The sequence below is a fragment of the Heterodontus francisci genome, chromosome 10 (assembly GCF_036365525.1).
Source record: "Heterodontus francisci isolate sHetFra1 chromosome 10, sHetFra1.hap1, whole genome shotgun sequence".
Taxonomy (NCBI): Eukaryota; Metazoa; Chordata; class Chondrichthyes; order Heterodontiformes; family Heterodontidae; genus Heterodontus; species Heterodontus francisci.
The window spans coordinates 89,412,287-89,435,770 of NC_090380.1; the positions used below are offsets into that span (position 1 = coordinate 89,412,287).

Here is a 23,484-nt window from a genome sequence, read left to right on the forward strand (position 1 = left end):
CCTCTACATATTCTTAGCGCGCAGTGGTTAGCACTGCAGCCTCACAGCTCCAGCGACCCAGGTTCAATTCTGGGCACTGCCTATGTGGAGTTTGCAAGTTCTCCCTGTGTCTGTGTGGGTTTCCTCCGGGTGCTCCGGTTTCCTCCCACATGCCAAAGACTTGCAGGTTGATAGGTTAATTGGCCATTATAAATTGCCCCGAGTATAGGTAGGTGGTAGGGAAATATAGGGACAGGTGGGGATGTGGTAGGGATATGGGATTAGTGTAGGATTAGTATAAGTGGGTGGTTTATGGTCGGCACAGACTCGGTGGGCCGAAGGGCCTGTTTCAGTGCTGTATCTCTAAAACTAAAACATCTCAATCAGATCTACAAGTATTTCTTACTGTACTTGTCTCTGATCAACAATTTGCATAGCTTCTGTCTATCTAATATTATGCTTGCTGTGCAATTTATTTAGAAATATAACAGCCCATATTAAATCCTATTTCCTGGTGCTAAACAACTCATTTAGCTTATAACTAATCCAAATTAGACTTGCAAGCGTACCTTAAGTTTAGATCAATGTCTGTTCATTCAGACAAAGGGGATGCAACATTCCATTTCATGCAATTTATATCTGTATTGAGAACACCTAAATCAAGCTTACAGTGTGACGCTCCTTCTACATTGAAAACCACCCCTCCTTGTGGCTTAGTGGGTAAATGGGCCACACTATCTAGGTCCTGAGCCACTCAGACCAATTCAAACTCTGGTACGTGTTTAGTACAAAGTTCAGATCTGCACTGGATATTTTCTTGGGTTTAGCACCACCAGTCTCCCCTGTAAGCAGATCCTATGTCCTTTGCAATTGGTTTACCTTTGCTGCCCAATGTCTCTTGATACAATGTTACGACCAGGTGAGAAAGGGGTCTTGGGTTCCCTCTCAGCCTTCACCTGGTCTTACTATAACAGGGTTTTATTTTAAAACACCGTGTTTTTAGTTCCCCCCCCCCCCCACTTTAGTGAATCCTTGTTCATTAACTTCCAATTATACATCAAAGAAACTAGCCAAACGGGTTTTCTTAGGTTTAAAGAAAAAAGGTTGAACTTTACTCAGTTCGCTTAACGCCTATGGATACGCGATGCACCCGCGCTAGCATGCATACGCAATACACACATGCAGATAGAGACAGAAAAGAGAAATAAAGTGGAAAAGTTTGAGGCAATATTTGAAGATGGTTTTGGTTACTATTAGAGTCATGGAGTTTTACAGCACAAAAACAGGCCCTTCGGCCCAATGCGCCTGTGCCAACCATCACCACCCGTCCAAACTAATCCCATTTTCCCACACTTGGCCCATTGTCTTGTATGCTATGGCGTTTCAAGTGCTCATCTAAATACTAATTAAATGTTGTGAGGGTTCCTGCCTCTACCACCCCTTCAGGCAGTGTGTTCCAGATTCCAACCACCCTCTGGTTGAAAATTTTTTTCCTCAACTCCCCTCTAAACCTCCTGCCCCTTACCTTAAATCTATGCCCCCTGGTTATTCACCCCTCTGCTAAGGGAAAAAGCTTCTTCCTATCTATCCTATCAATGCCCCTCATAATTTTGTATCCCTCAATCAGGTCGCCCCTCAGCCTTCTCTGCTCGAAGGAAAACAACCCCATCCTATCTGGTCTCTCGTCATAACTGAAATGCTCCAGCCCAGGCAACATCCTGGTGAATCTGCTCTGCACCCTCTCTATAGTGCAATCACATCCTTCCTATAGTGTGGTACCCAGAACTGTACACAGTACTCCAGCTGTGGCCTAACCAGCGTTCTATACAGCTCCATCATAACCTCCCTGCTCTCATATTCTATGCCTCGGCTAATAAAGGCAAGTATCCCATATGCCTTCCTCACCACCTTATCTACCTGTGCTGCTGCCAGCTTTCGCTGGGTGCTCCGGTTTCCTCCCACAGCCAAAGACTTGCAGGTTGATAGGTAAATTGGCCATTATAAATTGCCCCTAGTATAGGTATGTGGTAGGGGAATTGAGGGAAGGTGGGGATGTGCTAGGAATATGGGATTAATGTAGGATTAGTATAAATGGGTGGTTGATGGTCAGCACAGACTCGGTGGGCCGGAGGGCCTGTTTCAGTGCTGTATCTCTAAATAAATAAATAAATTAATTAATTAAAAATAAAAATAAAAAATAAATTTAAAAATCTATGGACAAGTCCCCAAAGGTCCCTCTGACCCTCGGTACTCCCTAGGGTCCTACCACCCATTGTATATTCCATTGCCTTGTTAGTCCTCCCAAAATGCATCACCTCACACTTCTCAGGATTAAATTCCATCTGCCACTGCTCCGCCCATCTATATCATCCTGTAATCTAAGGCTTTCCTCCACACTATTTACGACACCACCAATTCTCGTCTCGTCTGCTAAACTGTTCTTTGAGCTCACTGTAAAGTCCTTGATTGTAGGTAGGTCTTACTTTTCGTTGGGGCCCAGTATTCTTCTTAAACCTAGTTCGATGTAGGAGACTTTTCTCTCTTGAAGTTCATGTGCCCTCAGTGGGTTCAGAGGCTTGTGAGAAAGAGATGGGAGCAGACAGGAGAGGTCTTCTCACTCCAGGAGCAAACAGTCTTTCTAGTTCAAACTCTTCGTACAATTCAGAAAAACCCCGGTTGCTAAGCAGGTCAGTCATGTGACTAGCTGGTCTGACCATGTCTGTTTGTGGATTCTCTTGTCTTAGCCCACCCTGGAATGTCTCTTCTTACATACAATACCTGGTGCTCAATGTCCATTGTGGGTTAAATTGGAGCAGGGAATAGCCCCTTTGTCCCTCCAGGCACTGTCTGTTAGTAAGCAAATGTTTTTTCCAGCCATGGTTGATCTGTTTAACAAGTCATTTCCTCGTTCCAGCAACAGTTTAAAATCAATGTTCATATGACAAAATTAATATGCCTCATTGGCAGGTTGGGGGAGTCCACATGACAACAATAACACAACCATAATAATGCCTTTAGTAGAGGAGAGATAAGGAAAGTAACTGGAAGAAAAATTGAAGAAAGAAAAAAGTGTCTTTCTACATAACACTAACAATGACAGCTTTTATATTATTCTACATGGTCCATATTGGTAAACACACCGGAATTATTAAGCATGCAGATGGAGGAGAAAAATTCGACCCCAACCCACCTCACCACTGTCCTCACTTATCTCTGTTCTCCTGAAGACAATGATTTATGCTAGAATAAACTGAAGGACCTCTGGTACATTGCCTAAACACAGTCAGTCACTACCACTTGTACATAAGGGCTTTTGAGATGTTTTCCAGGTTTCTACAGCCACCATCCTTAGTGAATCAAGGCAACTTTACTTTTCGTTTGGAACAGACTTCGTAGGTCTCTGCATCAGAAACTGGTGTCACTTGCATTGGTCTTATGCGCAATAGAAACAATTAATATAGGGTATGGTAGTGTAATGATTATATTACTGGACTAAGGCTGCACTAAGAATCCAGGGAACATTAGTTCAAATCTCAACACGCCAGTTGGAGAATTTGAATAGTTTTAAAAACGCGAATAATTAAAAAGCTAGCAAAAGTGTGACATGTTGCTATCGAATTGTTGTAAAAATTCCACTGGTTCACTTACGTTCATTAGAGAAATCTGCCACACTTATCCATTGTGATCTATATGGGACTCCAGTCCCACACCAATGTGAATGACTTTTAATTGCCCTCTACAAGTCCTTCAGTTACATCAAACTGCTACAAAGAACATGAATAAAAACTGGATGAACCATTTAGCTGTGAGCATACGGATTGCAGAGGTTCAAGAAGGTGGCCTACCATCTCAGGGCATCTAGGGGTGGGCAATAAATGTTGGTCTTGACAGTGATACCCCCATCCCAAGAATGAATTTTTTTTTAAATTATAGCTTCACCCCCAACTTTCAAGAAACAGCATCTCCTTCAGCAATAACATTTCCATTCCCTAAGACTTACATTGCATCAGTCTGTGCTAAATTTTAAACCATTCCAGTTAGTGAGCTCTGTTGTTTTACCAAACACCAGGGGCTGGATTTTCAGTCTGGGGTCGGGAACAAAGGACGGCAGGCCGGCTCCCGAGGCTGGAGAGCCTTCCAACACTGATACATCGGCAGCCTCACCACACAAGGTGGGAGCTGCCGATTTGTGATGCAAAAAGAGCTGCACCTTAACACAGAGGAACTTTCTGAAGAGGTAAATTTATTTTTAATTTAAAATGGCCACAGGTGCCTGGTTATGATCATGGAGGGGCAACCCTTCCATGGGACAGCCAGCAGCTGCAACTGTGGCCCAGCAGCTTTGACTGGTGTGGGTGAGGAATGCCCCTCACGTGATGAAGCACAGCCTCCCCCACCACCTTTCCTGATGCGAGCCTGCCATGGTTGCCTGGGCGTGGTCCAGGCCAATGTCTCTTGCCCGTATTGCCAATTGGAAATCCCAGTCAGCACAGGAATGGGGCCTTGGCCCTAAATGGCCTGAACTGGCTACCTGCAGGTGGGTAGCTGTTCTGACTCTGAGCCAGCCTCTCCAAAAATGGCTCGGGATTGGAATCTTGGCGCCAAACTGGCACGACAGCTGGCGGCACGAAATCGCGGGTCTGCCTTTCTCCAATCCCAACCCAGACCTGCTTTTAAAATCCAGCCCCATAAGTCTACATTGAGTTTATAAGATTAATGAGTGATATAACTGAGGTGTTTAAGATAGGGTCGATAGAACCTATTTCTTTTTGTCGAAGAGTCCAGAACAAAGGGACATACATAACCTTGAATTAGAGCTAAGGGTGATGGGGTGATGTCAGCAAAAAATTCACACAAAGGGTTGTAGAAATCTGGAACTGTCTCCCCCAAAAAGCTGTTGAGGGTATGTCAATTGAAAATATCATAACTAATACACTTGCCTAACAAAGATCAATGGATTTGGAACCAAGGCAGGTAAATGGAGTTAAGATACATATCAGCCATTATTTAACTAAATGGCGGAACAGACTTCAGGTGCTGAATGTTCCTGATGTTCCCAAACCTATATTTTCTTCTGGTTAACTAAATGTTAAATGCCATCTTACTGATATTATGCTTAACCTGGATTATGAAAATATTAGCACATCAATGATCTTTTGAGTTAATCCTTTAATCCTTCCCTATCTATTTTGCATTTTATTTTATTTTCCTATAAAGTATCTGTCTTTTTTCTCATTTTTCTGATTTAATAACTTTGTTCTTTAATTCTAAGCTTGCATAATATCATACCTTTGACTGACTGCCTATGATAGTATTGAGAATGTCCAATGTAGCAGACTACCCATTGACAGCTAACTTCGCAGCAAATAAGGGGAAAATCTGCACACACAAAACTATATACAGCATTGAAACAAATTTACCAGTAACTAGTAATTTTGCAATTTACCAAACAGTAAATCAAGCAACTAGGCAGCCTGAAATGGAAAACCTCCTACTGTGATTTGGATGCTATGCATTCTATTGAATATGAAGTCATTCCACAAACAGAACAAGTTCAAACTGTAGCTAATTAATGTGTCACATTGTTTATGTCAAGAAGAAGTGATCCAGAATGCAAACCGCTGTGACTGCAGAATAATCAAAATGAGGTCAGCAGGTCCTAAAAACTGTAAAGTATCAGGTTTAGGCTCTGTTCTGTACTATAAAAGCATTACTTCAGTGGTTCTATAGTCAACTTCATGGGCAAAAATCCCCATCTGAACATTAATCCAAGCCTTAATAAAGATCCTGCAAAATGACAAGAATTTACTTGACTGCCTACTCTAGATATGGTCTTCCACATCCTTTAAAAGACATTCATCCTTTTCAAACAAATCTCAGTGGACTGGCACAGAATTCACCTGAGACACCTCCCTTGAAGAAAGTTGCATCCTATAAATGACTGAGTAATCTCCCATTCTACTATAATTAAAAACCTCTTTCTGGGGCAAACCCTTAATTAATTGCCCACAGATATCAGCAGAGAGAACCCAAGTACACATAATGGAAATATGTAATCCTCAATCATCGCATTTCACTGGTAGTATCATCCAAATATCAAAAAGTGTTGGTGTGAGTATAAAATGCAAAATCCTATTTTGTTTCCACATTAACAGTTTTGGTATCATTTTTGATAATTTTTGGTAAAGTTATCAACAGGAGGAAGTTTCACCTCAGCAAAAGCAAGGAAACAACAGTGACCATTAAAATAGCTCTAGGCACACTTGGTCAGAAGAGGTAAAAGGAATAAGCTGGTTCTGATTTTCATATGAACTGCTTAAACTTATTTTAAAGAATAAGGAAGATTGTTTACAGCATGATTTAACAATATTCCCCATTTGGTCAATCCATCCTAAACAAGGTCACCAATGACATCTTTGTGACTGTAGCATTTGCTCTCGACCTCTCTGTGATGTTCAATATGGCTTAACTCTATCCACTTTCTTCATTTCTACTTTATGGTCCATCCTCACATGATTCCAGTCTTACCTATTCTTACATAGTGTCGTGCACATGCAAGGAGAAATTATGAACTATGAAACAAACTGATGAATTGAACTCAAAACGGACACATTTTGCTGCAAAACAACAAGGAGTAAGAGGTCAAGTGGCCTCTGCTGTACTGCGAATACACATGGTAACTTCTGGAAACCTGAACCAATTGTCATGTCTGGTCGAGTGTGGAAGAAAGCATTAGAAATGTAAATGGCCCATTCAATGTTAATGGCTACACCTCTTCGACAAAGTTGGACTAACAATGACTCCAGATTCAAATTCAGGATAAGGGGTGTGAAAAAACATGACATTATCAAGACGGCATAGAGATGAGCAACTTCCATACCCATTGTCTAACAAAGGCCACACCATCAAACATCATTTATGAAAACACAATGGGGGAGAAACTTTGGTAACCTGACAGAAACTAAGTCTCTGATAAGGAGTTTGAATAAGAGACATTTTCTGTGTAGAAAGTCAGAAACTAGGAGGAAGAGAGACCCAGCAAGAAGGACCTTGCCAGAATACCATTTTTAAACTACCTAAATGCAGAGATGAAAGGTGACCGTGAAGCTCCCTACCTGAGAAATTGTAACAGGATCTTTGTCATTGAACTGTGACTGAGAGTTAACCAAAGGAGTCTGCAACAAAGCATCCATCCACCTGAAACTTTCCAAAGTTTGACATCAGTAAACCAGGAAAAACAGGCCTTCACTGTTTTTAAATCTCCCTCCCGGGGAAACAGACAAGGTTTCACAATGAATGCTTTGTTAAAACCATCAGACCCAAATACCGGCTGTCTTTTAATCTCTATCTTTTCTTTTGTGTGCGTGAGAGAGTGGGTGAAGTTGCAAATATTTTCAGGCATTGTTTAATAAACATTTATCTTTCTTTAAACATATGAGAAAACCTGTCATTTGTCTGTTTGTTGACGATTAAAATGCTCAAGGGTTAAAACATATTTCTGTAAACTCGCTGTCTTCAGTCAGTTGAGAGACGAAAAATCCCTACCATTTCCCACCTGTCTGTAACAATAGTCAGTACACTTCCAGTAAAAGTTTCATCTCTAATCCCAACGTGGTCACCTCCAAAGTGCCCCAAGGTTCTACCTTTGTTCTCCTCCGATTATCACAGGATCAGGAATTTTTGCAGGGCAGGGATCATTATGACCATCTCTAATTCTCTGAAACAACAATCCACCTAGTTATTTTTTTGACTCATTGCTGCCTCTTGAAGACAATATCCACACACATGGGACGGTTTATATACACATTTTGTCGACACCCAGTTCCACCTTTCCACCAGCAGTTTTATTCCATAATTACCTCAGTGCTGTCAGATTACCTGCCTGACATAAAGTCATGGATGACTCAGAACTACTTCTACTTGAGCATTGGGAAAACCACTTATTTGGCTCCTGCTTAAACCTTTCTCCCAACTCCGTCCCCATTCCTAACTGCCAACACAAGCTGAACTAGACAACATGCAAACTCAATGTCAGGTTCAACCCTGAACTAGGCTTCAAATTCCATTTCCAATCTATCAGTAAGAGTGTTAACATCAACCTCTGCAACACTGACCTACTTTTGCTCACATCCTCTCCCCCACCGAAGTCAGCTTTGCCCATCATCACTGTCCTTGCCAACCTTAACTGACTTCCTAAACCCAGTGCACTTAAAGTTAAAACTTCACTTTTGTTGGCAAATCCCTTCATGGTCTTGCCCTCCCCATCATTGCAGTCTCCTGCTATCCTCTCACTATGCATTCGGTGCAACTCCAACTTCCAACACTCCTCTTTTGGAAGCACAGCCTTCATCCTTCTCAGTAGTACTCTCTTTGCTTTTGATGCTTCTCTCAAAGTCTTGAAAATTTTCATCAAAATCTAACTTTCCAACTGTGCCTCTGGTCATCACTCCTAGTCGGTGTTTATCCTCTCCTATGTAAATACCCTGGGATATTTCAGTACACTAACAATGTTATATTGTATAAATTGTCATTGTTCAATCTGCACATATACTGGTGGTAAGAAGCATACTACAGTAGTACAAAATTGCCCATATAATTCTGAGCAACCTAAACCACCTGATTGACTGAGAGTGTAGAAGCAGTAAAGTGCTCACCACGAGAACTTTCGTACCAACTATAAAAATTTCAGGTTGATATAAAGAACCCTATCTATCAGGTTTGGCACTTTTCCCCATTCTTCACTTTTCTCTCAAGAGGGCAACAGCTCAGGAAGCGGTATCATTTCATTGACATTGTCCATTCCTCATTTATGATTCTGAAAACTGAATGTTAGAAAGCTATTTAACTGTGGGAGTATCACAGCCAGGTTAATTCCATCCTCCTTGCATGTCTACATGCATCTACTGGTAGCGGGGTCAAAGCATAATGGTCAAGAACATAAAATAAAGGCTGATTTTCTTCATCCCAGAATACTGAAACCAATTACAGCACTAGCAATGCCACCCAAGTTGAGATTAACAAATTCAACACAGACCTGTGATGTAAAAATTCATAAAAGATACGATACAGAAACTGATCACTTGGTCTAACCAGTCCATGTCAGCATTTACCCTCCATGCAAGGAAGTAGGTCTCATTACATTTATCCACTCTTGTTTTCCCATCCCTTCAACCATTTTTCCTTGACTTTCCATATTTAGTGGAGTTTTTACAGACAGTAGTGATACAGAACAGCAGAGATGTCTTTCCATGAACCAAATTAAAACATTTGAAAAGATGCAGTTGTACATTCTTTCAGAGTATGAAAAACTATAATAATTTCCTTTTATCCAATGTTATGTTTAATAAAGTAAGCCCTCTAAATAACTGATTTTTATTCTGGTGCTTTGCTGTAGGAAACAATTGGCAAATCTTTTGAAAGTCCAACAAACTTCATTTTGATTTAAGAGTGGAAGCAGAAGGCCGGAATTTTACGTTGGGTGGGAGAGCCCGCCTACCGGCCAAAAAGTCAGCAACGCCCACCTCCACCAGGCCTGGGGAGCCACGCCAGGATTTTACGTCCCTCAGGTCCTTAATTGGCCTTGGGCATGACTTCCACCCCTCTGAGGCAGGAAGCCCCACCTCCAAGAGTTGCCGGCAGCTCTTAATCCAAGCAGTGCCACCAGGAGCGGTGGCCACTGCTGGAACTGCACCCAGCTCCAGCAGCAAGAGGGATGTCGGCACTGAAAGAAAGGTAAGTTTGTGGGGCCTCATCAGGGGCTATCAGCTGGGCCCCAGCGAGGCAAGGGGAAATCGGTTGGGTGGGGGGGTTAGTGTTGTGTAGTGGGGGCAGTTGGGCCATGGGGGGCCCTCCGTGGGACAATGGGTACCCAATCAGGAGGGACACCCCCACCTCCCAGCCCGCAAGGAGGCCGCCAGGTTTTACTTGGCAACCTCCTGGGGGAGCTCAGCCACCTGCCCACCACTGGTAAAATACCAGCGGTGGCGGGAGGAGGCCATTAAGTGACATTTTAATTGGGCACTTAAGGGCTTTGATTGGACATTTCTTGCACCGCCGCCTCTCATAAATTTGCAGCGGGGGCGGGAAGGCATCGTAAATGCCACCCGTCACCTCCTACTCAATTTTACAACTTCCCCACCTCCGGCCCACTCTTGCAGGGGGGCGTAAAATTCCGACCCAAGTTACTTGCTCCTTATGAATGGTATATGTTGTGAGAACAAACAGATTTTTTGAAGTTGTGAATATCATTTTGTTGCTGTGATTTAACAAAACATACTATCCAACCTGTATGTAATATGAGATCTTGTATACATCTCACATTCATACTTGGAGAAATACATAAAAAGAAACAAAATGGGGTGACAGATAGAATTTATATCTAAATCAGGAAGCTTTTACTGATCACTTCTGGGCACCAAACTGTTATCCAGATCCCAACTGAAAAAATAGGTTGGGCTGCCAATTTGATTTGTAGTAGTGGTCACAACATTCCCTATGCTGTTTCTGCTTTGCATGTGAATAGTTTTAAAATAGTAAAAATATTTAATTACCTTAAGTTATGACTGCTCAGTGATACTGTCACGCCCACACAATCCAAACTTACGAACTATAAAATGAACTTATGAAATAAACCTGAAATGGACAATTTTCTTGTAAAACGAAATGCAGTAAGAAGTCAGGTGACCTTTCCTTTCCTGCCAATACACATGGAGCTACAAGAACCCTGAGCTAATTTTCATGTCTGGACAAGTCTTGGTGATGCCATTAAAATAAAAGTGACCTTTCTGGACACATCCCTGAGAAGTCATAAAATGCAAAAGTCTCTGTGGTAATTGGCTGCATTTCTCCAAGTAGTTGTGTTAACAATGATGTTGCAGACTTTTTAACTCCAAACTCAAATTCCAAAGAATGGGTGTGAAAAGCCCTACTTTATCAAGGTGCGATGAGGATGAATGACACCTGGACTCATTGTCTAACAATGGCCTCATCAGAAACCATTTATGAGGATAATAGACAGAGAAAATATGGTCACATGACAGAAACTAAGTTTCTGATAAGGATTTTTAATAAAGGTATATTCTGGGCAGAAAAAGAAGATCCATCTATGCCATCGAAGAGAAAGGACCCTGCCTAAGATTACCAGTTTTGAACTATATGTAGGCAGTGACTGGAGTTTGGCATTGAACTCCCTAATTGTACCAGGATTTCGCCATAGACCTTTGGCTGTAATATAACAAGTTCAGTCTGCAACAACACCATCTTCCTGACCATCTCAAGGCCGGGATTTTACGTCAGGCTGGAGGCCCGCCCACTGGCTTAAAAGTCGGAGGTGAGCCCACCTTCACCGGGCCTGGGAGCCATGCAGAGATTTTGCGTGGCCGCAAGAATACCAATGTAAGGAAACAACAAATTTATACTGTATGAGAAGAGAGGGCTGATTGGTTGGCAAGTGGACTCTGATTGGTAGAGGCGTTGCCATGCAGAATGCATCAGTTTATGGTGACTGACAGTTAACTGCCAAGCTTTGTTTGAAATTTAAATGGGGCAACTTGGCTCTGATTGGTCAAGGCATTGCCTTGATGAATGAACCTGCGAATGGTGGTCACTTGTTTAGCTGAAACAGGCGCAATGTTTACACTGGCATTCTTACAAAGTGTCCTGATGAGTGCAAGACAAAAAGCTTCAACAAAATGTCTCTATTTTAGCAATAATTAGTATATTGATGTTCTACATAACTTCATTTTTTTAAAAAACTGTGTTTTAAACTGTTTCAGTTGGAAATGCGCTCAAGAAGCAACAGCCTGGAAAGCTCATCCAAAAATAAAAGTTTGCACCAAAGAGCAAGGTCACGTCATCGAAATTCTGAAAGGGACGAGTCATATTCAGGAGCAATTAAAATGAATAATCAAAGAGAAAAAGTCTACATGGAACAGACGGGGACTGTTTTGCGAAACCATAAAACAAAGATGTCATCCAAAAAACATGAGGATCTTTCTCGAGATGACCTGTTGTTCCTGCTCAGTGTACTTGAAGGTGAATTAGAGGTTGGTAATCTTCATTACCTATAACATTTCAAAATGTTTGATCTGAGAATAAATGTTTTATTTGTCATGGATTTTTTAAAAAAGCAAGAGACAAGATTAAGGATAGCTGAGTCAATGATTATATGAGAATAATTTCGTAGTGGGTTTAAATGGAGAGATGAACACAAGAGCAAAGCTGAAGCAGCTTCGCAGAACCCCAAAATTTGACATTATTTGCAGAGTGATCACTTCTGTCTATACAGCTATGGAATGCTGAAAATTAAATCTCACCTGATATTGCCTTAGGCTTCTGACCTGCTTCCTTCCACACTGATGGGTGTGATGGTCAATTCTGCAAGGAAGAACACACAATTCAGTCACAATGGTCACAATGCTCATAGTGAAGGATTACTGCTAAAATATTGTATTGAAGTGTGAATAACATGAAAAGCAAGTTGAAATTAAAATTAATCAAGCTTTCCATGTAAAAACTCAAGACCAACATTAACTGCAAGCTTTTTTTGATAAAACCTATTTATTATTACTGATTTCAACAAATTTTGGGAAATTATTTTTAGTGGAATCGACATTTCTATGGCTAGTTTCTTAAGGAATATACTTTCACATATTCATGATTTTTTGCATGAGTTCTTTCTTAGGACTGTGCCACAGAGCTTCAGGGCAGAGCTCGCACTGTATCTCAGTCGCAACCATAACTAGTTTAAAAAATCCCAAATTTCCCATTAAATTTAAGGTTTCAAGAATATTTGTACCAAAATTAAGCTTACATTTTCACTATTGTATCTGACAACATCAAGAGATTATGTATTTCTCCCAGCAAGTCTAAACTGGCCATTTGTATTGTAATCAGCCTGCAATGTCCATATCAGCATAATTTAGAACATATCGACACCATTCAGAACATAAGATCTGAATGAGAAAGAGCCAGTTGGTTCATCAAAGCCATTGCTTCCAAATTACAAAATCTCCATCACAAACTCTCCCCACCCTAGATCTCTAATCTTCTTCCTAACCCCTGCAAATTAAATAATTTTAATATCTCTATAAACTATAAATCTTTTTCAACAGGTGCTAATATTATTGAAAATATTGATTGGCACAGATTTATTTACTTTTCTGCTAGATTTTTTTTGAGCTTCAGTTGATTGTTTTAGTCTTCGTTTAACAGTGCCCGTGCCTCATTTTACCAATTTCAATTTGCCTCAGTTTCTGAGTGTTTTAAATTATATTTTGTGTATAATTTTCTTCTCAATTTCTGCCAACTTCTGTCCATGAACACCTCAGTAAGTTGTGCAAAAATCTCCTCTACAGAAATGCTGTTTTTAATTCTGGTCAGTTTCTTACAGGGAACAGACTAAATTTAAACCAGATATTCAAAACCACAGGGTTAAGAAAAAAAGACAAAAGAAAAGGCTAAGAGGGCTGAAAAACATAAAGAACTGAGTATGCACTGAGATCAACAGAGCAAATGTGCCAGGTGCATTGGGATATAAGTCAACCTTTATGTTTTAAACAGCTCAAAAATGGCTTTGCAACCATGGGATCGTTGGTGTTCAACATTTAGTCCAAATTTGCATTGGCCTATCAACTCAGTAAAACAAGAAATACGCATAATTTCTGAAGGTATTTCATCTCACCCGACACAGTAAAGCTTAATTTTACATTTTAATGGAAGAGAATTTTTCACACGAGCAAGCTTATCCACAATACATGTGAACATGTAAGAAAATCTTCAATATACAGTATTCTCCATAAATCAACAAGTGACAAAATATGCCAGTGCTTCATGTTGTGTGGATTTGTTTTAGGCCCGGGATGAAGTAATAACTGTACTAAAAGCGGAAAAAATTGACTTGGCACTTCTGGAAGCACAGTATGGCTTTGTTATGCCAAAGAAGGTGCTACAAGCTCTCCAACGGGACACAATCCAAGCAAAAGCAGACTCACTACAGGAAGACATCTGTGAAAAACCAATGGCCGAGGTATGTGGTTTATGCAATGTAACCTATAAAGTTTTGCTAGTGATCTCAAATTAGATGCCAAATTATTAGCAATAGACCATTACTTTAACTCTTTGAAAATTTAATTTGAAACGTTATAATCACTTCCTCTCTCCCCTAATCAAATAAGCAAAGTACTTGAATCCCAACCAAGGACCATAGGTTGTCTGTCCGCTACATGCCAGATTGCTATTTTCATTGGCAAGTCCCATCAACTTTCAGCCTAACAAATAGATGCAGTACAAAATGGAAGTGGAGTACACCATCTACAGGGTGGTGTTTCCTGCCAATCATACAGCATAATTAAAATTACCTTAAACTAGAAATCTAAAGACCATCTTATGCTTGTATTATAGGTAGTGAATGACATCACAGGAGAGAAAATTAGGTTTTTTATCCAATACCCACTGTGGCCATTGATATTGCCAGTGTTTATTTTTCTATTTATGGATAGTTAAGGTTGTCACAAGAATAAATGTAAACTTCATAATGAACCAGCGTGGCTGAAAGTGTAGTGTCATGCAGACCACCCACTTGCCAGGAATGAGGCATATTAATTTTGTCATATGAACATTGATTTTAAACTGCTGCTGGAGCAAGGAAACGACTTGTTAAACAGATCAGCCCTGGCTGGAAAGAACATTTGCATATTAATAGACAGTGCCTGGAGGGGCAAAGGGGCTATTCTCTGCTCCAACTTAATCCACAATGGACTTTGAGCACCAGGTATTGTGTGCAAGAAGAGACATTCCAGGGTCAGCTAAGACAAGAGAATCCCCAAAAAGACATGGTCAGACCAGCTAGTCACATGACTAACCTGCTTGGCAACCTGGGTTTTTCTGAATTGTACTAAGAATTTGAACTGAAAAAGACTGCTTGCTCCTGGAGTGAGAAGACCTCCCCTGTTGCTCCCATCTCTTTCTCACAAGCCTCTGGACCCACTCAGGACACATGAACTTCAAGGGAGAAAAGTCTCCTACATTGAACAAGGTTTAAGAAGAATACTGAGCCCCAACGAAAAGTAAGTCCGACCAACAATCATGGACTTTACAGCGAGCGCAAAGAACAGTAACCAAAACCATCTTCAGATATTGTCTCAAACTTTTCCACTTTATTTCTTCTGCTCTTTTCAGTCTCTATCTGCATGTGTGTATCACGTATGCATGCTAACATGGGCACATCGTGTATCTGTAGGCGTTAACTGAATTAGAGTTTAAGTTTAATAAAGTTCAACCTTTTTTCTTTAAACCTAAGAAAACCTGTTTGGCTAGGTTCTTTGCCTTATAATTGGAAGTTAGTGAGCAAGGATTCACTAATAGGGAGCTAAAAAAGTGTGTTTAAAATTAAACCCTGTTATGGTAAGATCAGGTGAAGGCTGAGAGGGAACCCTAGACCCCTTTCTCACCTGGTCTTAACAGTAGTGCACTAATGTGTTATGTCCATATAAGAAACATTCACTGCACAGTTTCAAAAACTTTTGTAACATCGAAAACCTGGAAGATTCATGTCCCACATAGGCAGGCATGTTTTGCCACAAACACCCATACAAAATACTCATTAAGTATTCTAGCCTTGCCCTGCAACTCTCAGGGTATATCACCCTCTTTGTCCCTAATCGGCCCCACCCTGCCTCTCTTATTATTTGCATATCGATAGAAGACTTTTAGGTTCTCTTTTATGTTAATTACCAGTCAATTCTCATATTCTCTCCTTGCCAGTTTTATTTTCCTCTTCACTTCTCCTCTCAATTTATTGTATCTGGCCTGGTTATCACTTGAAGAATTCACCTGGCATGCATCATACACCCTCTTTTTTTGTTTCATCATATTCTCTACCTCCCTCGTCATCCAAGGAGCCCTGGTTTTGGTTCCCTTACCTTTCCTCCTTTTTGGAATACACCTAGCTTGTACCTGATACATTTCCTCCTTAAAGATTGCCCACTGTTCCATTACAATTTTTCCTGTCAAGCTTTGGTTCCATTTTGCCCTGGCTAGATCCCCTGTTATCCCATTGAAGTCAGCCCTCTTCCAAGTTCGAAGTTCTACTTTATATTGTTTCTTGCTCTTCTCCATTACTAATCTAAACCTTATATGTTCATCACTCCTACCCAAAAGTTTTCCCACAGACACTTGGTCCCCTTAGTCCACCTCAATCTCCAGCACCAAATTCAGCAATGCCTCCTTCCTAGTCGACCGAGAACATACTGGTCAAGGAAGTTCTCCTGAATACATTTCAGAAATTCCTCTCCCTCCTTACCCTTTACTTGAACATTACCCCAATCGATAGATGGGTAAGTAAAGGCCCCCAATAGCACTGCTCTATAGTTCTTGCACATCTCTATGATTTTCCTGCAGATTTTCCCCTCTATCCCTCTCTCTCTCACTATTTGGAGACCGATAGAATACCCCCAGTAGCGTGATCACACCCTTTTTGCTTCTCAACTCAAACCAAATGGATTGTGTAGAGTGTTTAGGTGCAAACTAGGCATATTCCTTTAAAAGGAAAAGGTAGAACATCCAAACCTAATGCACCCTGAATGACAAAGGAAATAAAAATTAAAATAACACAGAAACAGATAAAGGAGATTTGTGACAAATATCAGGAGCAAGATTCAGTTAATAACCAGGAAGATTATGAAAACAACAGGAGAACAAAGAGAGGTTACATGAAAGGATTAGCAGGCAACATTAAATTGAACCCTAAAACATGTTATAAACATATAAAGTGTAAATGATTTGCTAGGGAAAAAGTTGGTTCACTAAGGACCCAAAGGGAAATCTTCAGGTGAAGGCAGAAGATATGGCAGAAGTATTAAATGAGTATTTTTTTTTTAAATCTGTTTTCAAAAAGGAAGCAGATGATGTGAAAGTTACACTAAAAGAGGCGAGGGAAGTTATGGGCAGGCTAATAATGGAGAAAACATAAGAAAAGGATTAGCATTACTGAAAGCTGGTAAGTTCCCTGGTCCAGATAGAATACATCTTGGGTTCCTGAAAGAAGCAAAGGTAGAAATAGCAGAGGCATTGGTCACAATCTTTCAATTCTCATTGGATACAGAAGTAGTGGCAGAGGACTGGACGGTTGCTAATGTTATATCACTGTACAAGAAAGCCTAGAGGGATAAACCAGGAAACTGCAAGCTAGTCAGCCTAACATCGGTGGTGAGCAAATTATTGGAAACCATTAGGGAAAAAATAAACTTTCATTTGGAAAGACATGAATTAATCAAGAACAGACAACATAAAGTTTTTAAAGGCAAACTAGCCAGGATTTTATGAGACCCGGTTGGAAAGGAAAGATGGAACGGAAACGGGTAGCGAAGGCCCTCCCCCTCCAACCCCTGTTCCCGTAGTGATCTCTCATCAGCTGGCCAATTAACGGCCAGCAGGTGGGGTGGCTGATCACTCAGCGGCCGGAGGCAGGCACTGAGGTGGTGACCACATTGTCACCTGATGTGGAAGCAAGTGTTGGCTCCATGTTTAAAGGGTCCCCAGCACCCGAGCCCTGATGCAAACGCCCTTTGCTGCAGCACTCATCCCTGCAACCATCCTCTGAACAGTCAAGCCTGCAAAAATCCTCTGAACATTGAACCCTCCATCATCCTCAATAAACTGAACCATCCAGCATCCTTGGAAAAAATCCACATCTTCCTCCATTTCTGGTTCTCCTCTTCACTGGATGGCCCTCCTCCTGAATGAACGATGCCCATGGCACTTAGTCAGACTGGCAGTGACCGGGCCACCTGCCAGTAGCTGCTGCAACACCCGCCTCTTAGGCCCCTCTCAAATGATCCCCCTGCCAGGACCACAATGGCATCATTGGTGGGGGGCGGCGAACCCAGATCAATGGCTTCCCAATTCCTTCCTACCTACAACTGAAAAATGCCTCACTTCACTGCTACTGAATGCAGCAATGACAACAGCTGCTGCTCCTTTGCCGTCCTTTAAAACATGCCAAGGCTCCGATGCCCCTTGTCCCCCATGGGCTTACCAGTAAATCCAGAGGGGCCTATAAAATTGGTGTTTATTGCCTTGTTAACTATCTTAAATGACTGTCAATTGCTCATTTTGAAAACACAAGCGGTGTCCCCACGCAGGTTCCTGTTCACTGCTTGTAAAACACAGCCCCAGCGTGATGAAGTTAGAGAGCCGACCTGATGCCACCAAGCAATTTTACGTCCCCCCCACTGCCTCAATTGCCATTCATTTCAGAGGCATAAAATCCTGGCCATAGTGTGTGAGTAACTTGATTGAATTCTTTGATGAGGTAACAGAGAAGGTTGATCAAGCTTGTGCAGTGGATGGTGTATATATGGACTCTTGGAAGGCATTCAACAAAGTGTCATGCAGGAGGCTTATTAAGAAGATGGAAACGCATGAAATTAAGGGGAAAGTAACGGGATGGACAGAAAATGAGCTCAGTGACAGGAGCAAAGGTGGATAGCTGTTTTTCAGACTGGGAGGTGGTTTGCAGTGGTGTCTCTTAGGAGTCAGTTTTGGGTCAATTACTCTGTAATTTTCATAAATGACCTAGACTCGGATATAGGGAATAGCATTATAAGAGTATGTAGGTGATACAAAACTTGGCAAAGTAATAGATCATAATGAGAACAGTTATAGGCTTTAGGAAAAATCAACAAGCGCATGGGAAAGGCTTCCACTGCTATGTCCAGACTGGCCAAGAGAGCGTAAGAAAATGGCGCACTGACACGGAATACAAAAGTCCGAGTGTATCAAGCCTGTGTCCTCAGTACCTTGCTCTACGGTAGCGAGACCTGGACAACGTATGTCAGCCAAGAGCGATGTCTCAATTCATTCCATCTTCGCTGCCCCCGGAGAATCCTTGGCATCAGGTGGCAGGACCGCATCTCCAACACAGTAGTCCTCGAGGCGGCCAACATCCCCAGCTTATACACACTACTGAGTCAGCGGCGCTTGAGATGGCTTGGCCATGTGAGCCGCATGGAAGATGGCAGGATCCCCAAGGACACATTGTACAGCGAGCTCGCCACTGGTATCAGACCTACCGACTGTCCATGTCTCCGCTTTAAAGACGTCTGCAAATGCGACATGAAGTCCTGTAACATTGATCACAAGTCATGGGAGTCAGTTGCCACCGATCGCCAGTGCTGGCGGGCAGCCATAAAGGCGGGGCTAAAGTGTGGCGAGTCGAAGAGACTTAGCAGTTGGCAGGAAAAAAGACAGAAGCGCAAGGGGAGAGCCAACTGTGTAACAGCCCCGACAACCAATTTTTTCTGCAGCACCTGTGGAAGAGTCTGTCACTCTAGTATTGGCCTTTATAGCCACTCCAGACGCTGCTCCACAAACCACTGACCACCTCCAAGTGCTTACCCATTGTCTCCCGAGACAAGGAGGCCAAAGAAGACAGGATGGTGAAATGGGCAGAAGTATGGCATATGAGGTGCAATACAGAGAAATGTGAAGTTTTACTCTTTGGGGGATCAATTTTGAAAGACAGTACACTACAAATGGCACAAAAGTGTTGATGAGCAGAGAGATTTAGGTGTCCATATACACAAATCCTTAAAGGTGGCAGGGCAAGTTGATAAGTTGATTTAAAAAAACATGCATTACTTGAGTTTATAAATACAGGAATAGAATATCAAACCAAGAGATCATACTGGACTCAGCTGGAGTACGACAAACAAATTTAGGCACCAAACTTCAGAAAGATGTAAAGGCACTATAAAAAGAGTAGAAAGGAGGTTTACCAGTATGTTAACTGGGATGAGGGGAGAGGTTGTAAAAGTTAGGACTGTTTTCCTTGAAAAAGAGACAAGGTTAGGTGGTGGCCTAATAGAGATTTTCAAGATGATGAGAGGTTTTGATAAAGTAAATAGGGAAAAAAATATTCCCTCTGGTGTTACAACCTTCTACTTTCTTTTCTTGAAGGGCACAATTTTGAATGGATGTTGGCAGATCTTCGGGGTCTCACCCAAACAATTATTCCTCATGTATGAACTGAGGAAATTACTGTTGGCAGTCTATTGACCAAAGGGAGACATAACAGCCAGCTGTGGTAATGTCCTATGTGGCAAACATCTCCATTTCTAGCAAAAGCCACTGTATAATAAGGAGCACAAAACTTGGCCAATTGGTTCCTCCCTAAACCAACACCATAATTTTTAAATTCAAGCACTGAAGTTTATCAAAGTGAAAAGAAAAACTCTGTTGTGGCAGAGTTCCTTCGCAGCAGGTACAAATACTTCACCTACAAATCAATTGGCTGCCTGGGGTCAGTTATTTTCTTCACATACTCCTACGTTCCAGGACTGTGGATTGATTCTCTTTGCAAATGACACTGAGGCCATCTGGGTTTAAATCCCCATTTACGATTATGGAATTCATTTATTTTAAAGAAAAGATCAATTTAAAAAGTGACAAACTGGAATTTAAAAATAAATCTGAATATAAATTGCCTTGATACCATTTTTGAAATAAATGAATCTTATTTATAAATTTTTAATTCCCTCATGGCAGATGGGAAGCCTAATCTCCAAAAGCTTGAGAGGTTTCTGAGGCAGGATGCAAAATGAATTCCTAAACCTGCCAATGAATACAATGGTAAATAATAAGTAGGCAGTCAAAGGCTTTGACTGCCGAGTGTTCATCTATCGAGAAGGAATTATAATCAGCCACAGCAATAAATTTTTTATGCATAAAAATACAGGCCCCAAAAATCCATGAGATGTGATCCCAGCAGTTTACAAGGATCATACCCATGATGCCGCTCAGTCCTGACTCTGACTGACTCAGCAGACGTGCACAATCTCCATGGGGCCATAGGTACCCACACCACTAAAGATGCATCCTAAGCTCCCACTTGCCCCATGCAGCAAAATAATCTGGCACCTGCCCTGCTTTACCAAGAGGCTACTGAGTGCTCACGAGCCTCTATGTAATCCCAGTCTTCACAGAAGCATTGGCTGGATCCTCTGGTTCACTAGACCCCATCTTATCATTATCAGTGTGCTAGCTGCCAGTCCTACACAGGATCTTGATTGAGCTGGGGAAATGGGAAGTGAGAGTCTGCCCCAACATTATTGGCCTTGTAAGTGGTAGGCATAAGTTCCACTGTGAACAAGGCCACAAAATAAATCCCAGAATTGTTGGCAACCCAGTGCAACTGAGTCCCTGTTGTTTTCCAGTGGGTTGTGTCCAAGTCATTGCAGGACTCCTTGCAGAACCCGCAAGGAAATTTGAACTGTAATTATTTATTTTTCACAAATTATGTTTGTGAACAAATAATTCCCAGTTTTAAGGTACACAATGAAACATAATTTTTTTCTAAATACAGCTTGACAAACTAGTTGAAAAACAGAAAGAGACTCACAGACGAATGTTAGAGCAACTTCTCCTGGTGGAAAGATACCACAGACAGACAGTAGATGAATTGGAGGATGAGAAAAAGAAGCATGTGGAATACATGGAAAAGAGCGATGAATTCACCAACCTCCTTGAACAAGAACGTGAACGGTATGTTAGGAAATGTATAGTAGTGCATGAATCGCAAAAGGTTAGTATGCAGGTACAGCAAGTAATTAGGAAAGCTAATAGAATGTTATTGTTTATTGCGAGGGGAATTGAATACAAAAGAAGGTTATGCCTCAGTTATAAAGAGCATTGGTGAGACCACATCTGGAGGACTCTGTACAGTATTGGTCTTCTTATTTAAGGAAGGATGTACATGCGTTGGAAACAGTTCAGAGAAGGTTTACTAGACCAACACCTGGAATGGGTGGGTTGTCTTATGAGGAAAGGTTGGACAGGCTAGGCTTGTATCCACTGGAGTTTAGAAGAGGAAGAGGTGACTTGATTGTAACATATAAGATTCTGAGGGGTCTTGACAGGGTGGATGTGGAAAGGATGTTTTCTCTTGTGGGAGAATCTAGGTCACTGTTTAAAAATAAGGAGTGGCCCATTTTAGACAGAGATGAGGAGAAATGTTTTTGTCTCAGAGGGTCAGGAGTCTTTGGAACTCTCTTCCGCAAAAGGCAGTGGAAGCAGAGTGAATATTTTTTAGGTAGATAGATTCTTGATAAGCAAGGGGGTGAAAGGTTATTGGGGGTAGGCGGGAATGTGGAGTTGAGGTTACAATCAGATCAGCCATGATCTTGTTGAATGGCAGAGGCTCAAAGGACCACGTGACCTACTCCTGCTCCTAATTCATATGTTCGTATGTACATATATTCACCTCCAATCAAATACTGTTACCTAGGGCTGGATTTTCGTTCCAGGGTCCCGATCCTGACACCAGGCTGAGTTCCAAGTCAGGAACCCGGAACTGCTGAACTGTGGAACCCTGGAGATGAGGAGATGGCCAATTGAGTGGCTGTTTTTGGGAGACCTGTCCAATTAAGGATGGCAGGCATGCTTCCGAGGCTGAAGGGTCAATAGTAGGCCCTCCAGCATTGACAGATTGACAGCCCCACCATCAGAGGTGGAAGCTGTTGATGTAGGTAGGTGATGGAGAGAGGGTGCCTCAAGATGGAGGTGCCCTCTGAAGACTTTAAAAACTTAAAGTTAAGAAGCAACCATGGCTGCCAGGCTGTCATCATGGTGAGGGAATCCCTCCGCAGGAAGGCCTGCAGCTGCAGTCCTCTGCCAATTGTACTTGCGGAGGGGGGGGGTCCTTGAATGGTAGGATGGAGCGCAGGACACCCCCACCCCCCCAGTCTACCGCCTGGAGGCTGCCTTCATCCCTCAGCTGGGATTCAACCTCAGCGGGAGGGGGCCCACATGCTACTGGAAAAGTCCTATGGTGTTGGCAGAATGGCCTTAATAGGATCTTTAGGTTGCCTAATTGTCTACCCGCTGCTTGTGGGCAGGTAGCCATCACCCCCACCCCCACGGCCCCCAATCCAGACAGTACAACAATGGTCCAGAGGCAGAAAGTTGCTGTAAAACTGCCACAACGGTCTGCAGCGAGAAATTGTGGGCCCTCCCACCTCTGTGCTCGCCTCTGCAGCACTTCAAAAATCGCCTGTCGTGTCTGCATGTGTTGGGAAAGTTATCAAAATATTTAACAGGATCTCATAGCCCGAGCTAACAATCCTCTGTACTTCGATTTGAGCAATTTCATCCAATGTCTGGGTGCTACAAGTACATTCAGCAACAAAACCAAGGAAAAGCTTCTAGCAGAAGAGATGTCACATTTCATCAAAATGCATTTTCAAAAATTCCAGCAAACCTGGGTCGCCTTTCACTAAATTTCCAAAGAATTGAATTTCTGAGACAAAAATAAATGGTATGGTAGAAATTCTAATTAGCATGTACAGATCCTTTACTGGGCATGCTATTCTCACACTAGCACTGTTCTGTTTGCTTGTTGGTTAACAACTGTTTAAACAGGGATATAGTAAAGGTATGTTAAGCATTCGTACTTTAATTTGCCAATCAAAATGTTTGAACAATAGGTCAACTATACGTATACTTAAACTT

The 23,484-nt window shown here is 41.8% G+C and overlaps 2 protein-coding genes across 10 annotated transcripts in view; one reads left to right on the forward strand and one right to left on the reverse strand.

The window, feature by feature from the left end:
- cmss1 (cms1 ribosomal small subunit homolog) overlaps positions 1-23,484 on the reverse strand; it is a 346,949-nt gene that overhangs the window by 144,572 nt on the left and 178,893 nt on the right. For 3 of the 6 annotated variants that reach the window (XM_068041009.1, XM_068041011.1, XM_068041010.1), the window contains exon 3: positions 12,294-12,354. The exons of 1 other annotated variant lie outside the window; for it this stretch is intronic. In XM_068041009.1, coding sequence (XP_067897110.1) covers positions 12,294-12,354 — 61 coding nt within the window. Of the gene's footprint in view, positions 1-7,094; positions 7,177-12,293; positions 12,355-23,484 lie in introns of all 6 variants that reach the window. 2 more of the 6 variants (XM_068041013.1, XM_068041014.1) reach the window with 1 other exon arrangement.
- The window catches only part of filip1l (filamin A interacting protein 1-like), a 175,180-nt gene continuing 163,449 nt past the window's right edge, over positions 11,754-23,484 (forward strand). For all 4 annotated transcript variants that reach the window (XM_068041002.1, XM_068041006.1, XM_068041004.1 and 1 more), the window contains exons 1-3: positions 11,754-12,023; positions 13,832-14,005; positions 21,341-21,519. In XM_068041002.1, coding sequence (XP_067897103.1) covers positions 11,760-12,023; positions 13,832-14,005; positions 21,341-21,519 — 617 coding nt within the window. In that variant the 5' untranslated portion in view covers positions 11,754-11,759. The remainder of the gene's footprint in view (positions 12,024-13,831; positions 14,006-21,340; positions 21,520-23,484) is intronic.